This window comes from Ovis aries, chromosome 10, assembly GCF_016772045.2.
Source record: "Ovis aries strain OAR_USU_Benz2616 breed Rambouillet chromosome 10, ARS-UI_Ramb_v3.0, whole genome shotgun sequence".
Lineage (NCBI taxonomy): Eukaryota > Metazoa > Chordata > Mammalia > Artiodactyla > Bovidae > Ovis > Ovis aries.
The window spans coordinates 82,779,986-82,789,401 of record NC_056063.1 but is presented as its reverse complement, the minus strand read 5'-3'; the positions used below and the strand labels follow the sequence as shown (position 1 = coordinate 82,789,401).

General features: G+C 44.2%; 1 protein-coding gene across 2 annotated transcripts in view; it reads left to right on the top strand.

The window, feature by feature from the left end:
• Positions 1–1,935: 1,935 nt before the first annotated feature.
• NALF1 (NALCN channel auxiliary factor 1) overlaps positions 1,936–9,416 on the top strand; it is a 610,419-nt gene continuing 602,938 nt past the window's right edge. For both annotated transcript variants that reach the window (XM_012184938.5, XM_042255047.2), the window contains exon 1: positions 1,936–3,131. In XM_012184938.5, the coding sequence (XP_012040328.2) occupies positions 2,226–3,131 (906 nt within the window). In that variant the 5' untranslated portion in view covers positions 1,936–2,225. The remainder of the gene's footprint in view (positions 3,132–9,416) is intronic.

The following is a 9,416-nucleotide window of genomic DNA, read 5'->3' as shown; positions in this document are numbered from 1 at the left end:
TGGGTAAAATTTAGCATTAATATATACCCTACTGTGCCACAGAAAGGACCAGTTGGTCGAATCTTGCCAGTTATCTTTTGCAACTTGCTTTTAAAAAAACACCCACTTCTCCCCAGTGTCAGCACCTCTGAAAGGAATACGGATGTGGATGACCCGTCCTTTTGGCTTCTCAGCATACTAGAGCGATGGCACACTAACACTGCTCATGTCATTGTGCCCTCTACAGAATAGTCAGTCATTCGAAAGCGGAGAAGGAGCTGGCCACAGTGCTCAGTGGAACACGCCGCCGGCCTCTGCTGCGCTCCGGGCGCGCACCCAGGGAGGCGCTGGCACCGGCTCCGTCTCCTGCCCTCGCAGCCTCGGTGGGCGTGAGGGGTGGAGTGGGCACGGTCTTCACATAAAAGGAGACTGATGGCTTGCCCACAGCACTGGCCTGTATGAGGCGGGGTCGAGAGGACCCCTGATTTTCCTAGCGTGCAGGCTTTTCCTTCTCGGAACTCCAAGAGCCAACGCTAAGGGGCACCAGAGGCTCGGATAGCTACAGCTGCCACCCGTCAGGGCAGCCTGACGGCACGGTGCTGCGGAGGTCCTGGGCGACGGCAGAGCCGAGCTCGGCGGGGGCTGGGCGCAGGTCTTTGGAGTAGGGGTCACGAGAGCTTGGGATGCTCCAGATCGGAGGGGGAATCCTCCGAGGGTGGGAGGATTGGAACTCGAAACGGTGGGCTAGTCAGTGAAGGTTGGAAGGCGAGGTCCTACTATTTTTCTCTAATACTCTATGTGGCCACTTCTAATCTTTTACTTTATGAAAAATGTCGCTGTCCTACATACAGCTAAGGATATATGCCACACGCGTCACCCCGCCATATACTAAAATCATCTGACAAGATAATACACTGGAAGCTGTTGATGTCTAGTTGTCCAGGGATCCCGAGACACATGCAAAGAGATCAGATGTCCCTCCTCTGCCCTCCGCCAGCCAATTCAGGTTTCCTCCCGTGCCCGCAGCCTTTCGTCGAAAGCCCACGCTCATTGTTTAGTTAAGAAGGCAACATCCAGACCCTCGCCCGCTAGAAGCCTCTGCCCACCCGCCACAACTCGGACTTTTTCCCGGAGTCCGAGAGGGAGCAGGAGGTGCCGAAGAAATTCAGCAGGCATCCTCAAACCTTGCTGTCCGCAGTCTGACTTTTATCAGTAATAACAGAAAAAAACCCAAAGGTGGCGGGGGTAGGGGTGGGGTGGCGGACGGCAAGGCAGGGCAGGCGTCAGCGCGCAGCCGCTCAGGCCGGCCTGCGGGCCCAGCCGGGCTCCCCCCCGCCCACCCCCGGACCCCCGGCGCCCTCGCCTCCCCCTCCGCCGGGCCGAGCCCGGTGCCAATGCGCCAGGAGGGAGCGAGCGCGGCGCGGGAGGAGGAGATGACGCACGAGCCGGCGCTCCCCCCCAAAAAGTGCTTCTCCAGGACGAAGATGGCGGCAACTTAGCCGGGGACTGAAGATGACTGTGGCTCTCGGGAGGCCCAGCGCAGGCGATTCGGCCCCGAGGTCCGGGGGAGGCGGCGTCAGCAGTCGGAGCCCGGCGCCCGCGGGCGGACCTGCGGCAGCGGCGGCGGCGGCGGCGGCCGGAGCGCGGGCTGGGGGGTGGGGGGGCGGGAGCGCCCTGCCGGCGGCCGCCCAGGCTCCGGACTCGAGCAGAGCGAGCGAGAAGTAGCCGCCGGAGGAGCCGAGGAAGGAGCAGCGGGCGGGGGGTGGGGAGGAGGCGCCGGCGAGGCGCTCCGGCCGCAGTCCGTGGGCAGCGGAGACGCGGCGAGCCCCTGGCCGGGGACAGCGGGCCGTCCTCCGCGGGGCCATGGGGACCCGCGCCCTGCCCGTGCCCGGCTGACAGGCGCCGCCACCCCGCCACCTCCGCCGTCGCCTCCTGCACCCGGCCCGCCGCCGGCCACAGCCGCGCCGCCGCCTCCGGGCGCCCCTCTCCCCCCTGCCTCCCTGCCTCTGCATTGTCTCCCACTCGACAGAGGATGGGGTCGGCGGATGCTTAGGTCGGAAGCGAGTCCTGCCTCCCTCCGAAGCCTGGTAATATTGATGTAGGCAAAGAGCGAGAGGAGCGAGGGAGAGAGAGAGGAAAGGGAGGAGGGGAGAAGGCAATCGAACCCCTAAGTCAATGCATATTGTGGTGACACCGGCGCCGGAGCCCTCGCGGTGGAGTCGGCCAGGGCTGTGCGCTCCCAAAATATGACCAGGGGTGCTTGGATGTGTCGGCAGTATGACGACGGATTAAAAATCTGGTTGGCAGCACCCCGGGAGAACGAGAAACCGTTCATCGATTCGGAGAGGGCTCAGAAATGGCGACTGTCTCTGGCCTCTCTCTTGTTTTTCACAGTCCTGCTCTCTGATCACTTGTGGTTCTGCGCCGAGGCCAAGCTGACCCGCGCCCGGGACAAGGAGCAGCAGCAGCAGCAGCAGCAGCAGCGGCAGCAGCGGCAGCGGCAGGAGCAGCGGCAGCGGCAGCGGCAGCACGAGCCGTCCTGGCCCGCGCTCCTGGCGAGCATGGGGGAGCCCTCGCCCGCCGCCCAGGCTCACAGACTCCTCTCCGCCTCCCCGTCCCCCACCCTGCCCCCCTCCCCGGGAGGCGGCGGCGGCGGCAAGGGCGGCCGAGGCACCGACAACGGGGGCAAGCCTCCTCTTCCAGGAAACTCTGCCAGACCCGCGTGGCGCCTGGAGACTTGTTACCCGCAGGGCGCCTCCTCGGGCCAGTGCTTCACCGTGGAGAGCGCGGACGCCGTGTGCGCCAGGAACTGGAGTCGGGGGGCGGCGGCCCGGGGGGACCAGCGGCAGCAGACCTGGGGCCCGCCGCAGCCAACTCCGCTCTGGAACTTGTCGGATTTTTACCTTTCGTTTTGTAATTCTTACACACTTTGGGAGTTGTTCTCCGGGTTGTCCAGTCCCAACACTTTGAACTGTAGTCTGGATGTGGTGCTCAAGGAGGGCGGTGAGATGACCACTTGCAGACAGTGCGTCGAGGCTTACCAAGACTACGACCACCACGCTCAGGAGAAATACGAAGAGTTCGAAAGCGTGCTGCATAAATACTTGCAATCGGAGGAGTACTCGGTGAAATCGTGTCCTGAGGACTGTAAGGTAGGAACCCGTGGATTTTTTTTTCCCCTTCCTCGCGCTGTTATCTCTGTGTGTTGGGTGGAGGTGTCTTCTAGAGTTTTAAAGTCGCTTTTTGACTCTGGTTTTGTTACTTCGACCGTTGTTTTTGTGGTTGTAAGCGCCTGACCTGCTGCTTGACTTGGGACTCTCTTGTGAATTGCTGGTGGATCAGTGCCTTCTGAGAATCCTTGAAAGATCAGGAGGACTCTGGTCTTCTGAGATGATAAAGCCAGTGCTTTAACTATCTCTTAAAGCTACAGAGTTGGTTCAGATTCTGCCACTTTTTTTTTTTTTTTAATGTAATTTGAGTGAAGCTTCTGAGGAAGACTCTGATGGGACTGCATACTGGTGACCACAGCTGAAGTCAGAACAGGCTAAGACAGGCATGTGTAGTCTGGCTTATGGACCTTACACATGAAGTCTCTCATAGTGACAAGTTAAGCCCGTTGCCCGAAGAGACAAGAGAAAGTGTTTGTGATTGTTTATGTGGGAAGAACTAAAAGTGTTTTACGTGTTTTCCAGGAGTAATTCTGGTTGTTTCGAAAGTTTGGGGGCCTACCTAAGCGTATTTACTCACATGAGTTTCTTGTTTTCTCTTAGAAATGTGTATAGCTATTGATCAGAAGCTCAGTATGAGTAGGAAATTTTGATTACGTATCTGGTGATAACTGATCGGTGTTAGATTATTTATTAGTCACCTTATGTAATTAGCTTGAATTTTCAGGATGCTCTCAGGAAATACTAATTGGCAAATGCTTAATGCCATGACTAAAAAATACTGAACTCATTAATAACATATATTATGTTCAGCCCCTTCCTGTTGAATATAATAATGACTGTAAACCTTGCTGATTCACAAAGGAATAGTGTATGCAAGTTTCTTAAGAAATGGCAAATGTGACCATGGGCACATGTCCTAGTAGAAGTGTTGCTGTCCATGGTGCTGAAATGAGATTTGCTCAAGAGCTCCGTTGAAGATGAAGATACTGCAGTGACCTTTTAGTAGGGGAAGAAATGATGGCAGAATCTCAACAAACCTTGAGGTTTTGTTCCAAAGGTAATTTCTTAATGCAACAGAATAGTATTGCTTTTCAAAAGAAATAATCCGCCATATTGTCTCTCTACCTTTCTCTTCATCACACCCCGAACCTCCCCTAAGGAACACAACAACGAGCCTCCTTTGCCTCACTTGCTGGAAAAGTGTGGTCAAGGGCAGTATGGATCAAAGGGTTCTTGTGATGCTTTCACAGGAGAATTGGCCTAAGGGATTCCTACTTAAACAACACAGTTCAAGGGTTGTATTGATTAGTTGTGCTTTTGACAACTAAGCTAAACTAAAACTAAGCTTGCTTTGCCAACATTCTTTAAGACCAGAAATGTATCTTCTTTGCAAATAATGATATTGCATTTGCAGCAGTAATTTAGAATGCTGTTTCATTAGATAAATGGATCTTAAAAGATTTTTATATATTCTTCTTAACCATATGCCTGGGAATTAATCTTAATGGAAGAAGTTACTAATGAATGACTGGTGTATTTATTGCATACTTATTTATTTTGACAAGATAATGTTTCCTCAGAATTGCAAGGAAATGGATCTGTATACTAATTTTACTACCAGTAAAAAACTTGCCAAGGTTTCAGTATATTTATGCTTAAAGTGATACCTTGTAATAATTAGAATTTTCTTGCTTCCTTGAATGTAAACTCTCATAGAAATTTCTAGTTACTTCAGTTTGCATAGGCTCAGTATTTACAAGGTAGTCTACATTGTAGACTACAGAATATTCTTAAATAAGTGTGTCAAATTTATTTTATTTGAAAATTCACATAATAAATATCTATACATATATGTATATATAAATAAATACAGAGTTTTCTCTTGACCTGAAATAATTATCAACTTTATACTTATATCATCATAGCTATAAGGTATAGTGTAGGTTAAATGAATATGTAATGTTATGAACTACTTCTGGATTATGTTTCATATAAAGTAGTCATTGTGAGCTATATGCACAAAAGCACATTAAAAAAATCTTAACTCCTTTTAGAAACATTTCTTCATACTGAAAAGTAAACACAGACATTTGAGGTTTTCATCTCCACAACACAGGATTTATTACTTGTGATACCTTGAGCTATTTTTTGGTTGGTTGGTTGTCAGTTGGAAACACTTGACATTTATTCCAGGATAACTGTTTTCACACAGTTTCAAATTTTGGGTGCCGGGGTTAGGTGTGTTCAGTGTGTGTTCTTGGTTGATAATTTACAAATCTATTGATTAGATCCTTAGCTTAACATACAGCTTCGTTATGATTCTGCAAAACTGCGATCACATCCACATACAAAGTATATTACTTGATTTAAAATGCTATTGGTGGTCTTTGAAGAATGTATCTGAGTTTCTTTCTGAACACTTTTACTTATTTCAAACATGCTTATAATTATGAAATGATGTCTATCTTCAGGGGCAATGTTCAAGATGTATAGTCCATGCAAAATTTTCTGCCTTTTAAGGTTAATGACAAAATCTTAGGCTACATTAAAAGTAAATGCATTATATTTCCAGAATTGGTAATATATTCATGAAAAAATCTAATTCAATAGTTTCTTAATATATTTATACATTTATATATAGGATATATGCTATAATATTAATTATACAAATAGAATTCATACTTTAGAAGAATTATATTAATTTTATAATACCCATGTAATTATAGTGACTTCCAAACTTTAAAAGTTAGGACATATTATTGCCTTCTAGTTTTATAATTGCTTCCATTAAACAAAAAATGCCACATTCCATATAGGTATGCAATTAAAATGGATTAAATTTAATTTTTATTGAACTTAATTTAAGGGACTTTTGGACCATTATAGTGAAAAAAAAAAACCCTTAATATTGACTTAATCAAATCATATTGCTTTGGACCTGTAGTCATTGGAGATCAAATATAGCTTGGATTTACTTTAGTAAAGGTTTATTTGCAGTATAGAAATCATTTACGTGCAAGAATATTTTTCAATATTCTTAGAGATAGCTGGTTTAACTTTTAAAATAAATACACGTGTTTATCTGGGAATTAATTTATGGTAAAGAACAAGAACTTCTGCATATATCATTTAGACTATAGCATTCAAGTAGCAAAAATTAGGACAGTAATTCTTCTCTGAACTTTGCAGTTTTATTCTGAATAATGTTTTTGACATACAGCAAGCATCTGGCAAATCTGCAAAAGTCTTCAAGATGGCTGGCAATATTAAAAAATATACTCTTCCAAGCATAAACAATTACAATGTACATTATTAACATGCCTTAATTTTTGCTTAGTTGTTTTTCTTATGAAGATTAAAAAAAATATGCCATTCTTTAGCTTCTAGGCATTCTTGAAATTACATATTATAAACCTGAAATATTTAGGGACTATAAATGTCCATGTTACAGGTAAACTTTTGTTACTAATAGTTTTATTCCTCAGACAGATGGTCAGGAAAAGTGAGTTTGAGATTAGATTCTAATATAAATCACTGTATCACTGTATTTTAATTCTCTTAGAATAGATTCTAATCCTTATATTGTCAAGAATGTATGCATTCTTATACTTTTATTTCATAATTTTATGCTGCTGCTGCTGCTGCTGCTAAGTCGCTTCAGTCGTGTCCGACTCTGTGCGACCCCATAGACGGCAGCCCACCAGGCTCCCCAGTCCCTGGGATTCTCCAGGCAAGAACACTGGAGTGGGCTGCCATTTCCTTCTCCAATGCATGAAAGTGAAAAGTGAAAGTGAAGTCGCTCAGTCATGTCTGAGTCTTAGCGACCCCATGGTCTGCAGCCTGCCAGGCTTCTCTGTCCATGAGATTTTCCAGGCAAGAGTACTGAAGTGGGGTGCTAAAGTAAATTATATTGCATATTTTATTTAACAGACAATGATCAGAAGAATACTCTGCTAATGTTCCTCATATGTAACAATTGTGATACTCAAAGCTTTGTGTATCATTTGCAGAAACCACTCAAAAACATTAAGCAGTTTGAGGAGGTAAAATTTGGTTACATAATATGTAGTTTAAACAAAAAGTCATTTTAAAATTCTTATTTATTTTAATGTCATACACTGTAGATATTTTAAAATAATTTTAAGGAAATAACATATCTAACAATTTTTTCCATTTAAATATTACATATAAAATATTTTGCTGTAACCAGTTTAGTGCTACTGTATAGATTATGACAGTATCCAGAGTGTGGAATACTTCTGGAAATAGGCCTCTTTTACATTCTACCACTGTATTATTTTCAAATCATATTTTTATAACTGAATCACTTCCCTGCAGTATCACACAGTGTAACCTTCAGATGGTCACTTTAACCATTAATAAGGCCATTTATAAGGTCAAAGCCACTGTCATCACTTTTTATGAACCAGATTTTTATTTTTAATATTTTTGCCCCATATAAAAATGGGGTGCTTTATAAACCAAGGAATGATTTTGGTTGCTTTATAAACCAAGGAATGATGTTTTTAAAAAATTCTGACTTGTAACTGGGTCAGATTAGTAGCTATATAGGGCATAACCACAAAATTTTAATAATTGCTGTTATACATTGGTTTTAATCACTTTAATTAGATGAGATTGGTGTCTGCATATGCAAGGTGAATTAAAGTATAAAGGAAGAAAATCAAATCCGTCTCATGCTCCCTCACAAATGAATCAGAATGCATTAAGATGTATTTTGATACTAGATTGAATGTACAAAAACAACCTATAGATAGCTGTTTGAAACGCAGTACTATTTAGGTTTGCATTATTGACCTATTGCTTCCATTTCTATTCCCCATTTCCGTTTCAGGCTTGGTCTTCTGTGTCAACCTCACGTTGACTAGGCTCCAAACATGTCATTGTTCGCTTTATGTTGACTTACACTGAAAAGATGTTTCTTCAATATAAGTTAACATTTACTCTAGATCAGTGGTCCTTGGCATTACAGCAGAAAATCCTGGGAATCTTTGAAAATACACTGAGCCCGAAGAGATTCTGATTTCATTAGCCTGACTTGCGTCGTGAGCTTGGGGTCTTCTAGTTTCCCTGGTGCCGTGTAGCCTAGGGTGAGAACCGCTCTTCTAGTTGAGTGGCAAGCAGAGTGGAAAGACCTTTTAGGTCCTGCGCCTCTGTAATACACAACCTCATTGGTTCAACAGATGAGAAAGGAACTTACATTGTTTCTAAGTGGTAAAGGCAACAGGGTATGGTCACGGGTAGGGGGAGCGAATACCCTGTGGCTGGGCGGGGAGGGAGGCAGATGAAACACGAGCTAGGTGTGTGCGAGGTTTAGGGACCGTGCCAAGGAAAGAACATGGAGAGAAGGGTGCAGAGAAGACGGGAACTTTGAACATTCGCGGATGGGCCAGTTGGCTGTGGATTTTCTGTCTTTGGGCCGGAACTGAATCATTATTCCGTTGCTCACTGATGGGCTGAGCGCGTGAGTGCAGAGATTAGATGACTGTCTCTGCGACGACCCGCTATTTGATTAGAGGAGCCTCAGCCTCCTTACTTTGTCTCTAATTTTAGCTTGTATAGATGGCTAGAATTTACACTTTTTCAAAAGTATGCGTTGGTGTTAAGAGAAAACATTTCGGCTTGTCATAGTATTTCATGGGGTTTGGTTTATTCTTTCTTCAACTATTGACTTTATTAAACCTGGAAAATTACTAATTTTTTTTATTGTTCTTTCTCCATTATGATGACGAGCCATATCTCCTCTTTTACTTATTCCTATCATACTGGAAGAACTAGTCGACATTCACACAGTGTTGTGAAGGTACACGTTGCTAAGTGGACACAGAATGCTACCCCACTTAATTTAGGAATTCATTTTAGAGGGATCTTATCATTGTTCTGTTTTGAAGGGATTGTAATATCATCACATTTTATTTGTTTATTCTTTAAAAGTTTAGATTAGAAATGCTGTGAAACACTGAAATTACCTTAAATTAATATGCAATAAAAACATTACAATCCATATAATGAAATTTCAGTAATAAAATGTTTTAATTTCCTTCGATTCTTTAAAACCGAAAACAGGAATTCACATCTGCCTTTCTTTGGTAATAAATAATGATTTATACTATGTATTGTGTAGAATGCATGAAAATATTTCCTTCTTGGATGTTTAAAGTGTTGAAAGGTTAGTAGCTGATTTTCCCTCTCTGTTTCTACATAGAGTCATTTATTAAAAGAAAAAGTTGTAGATGCTATTACGGA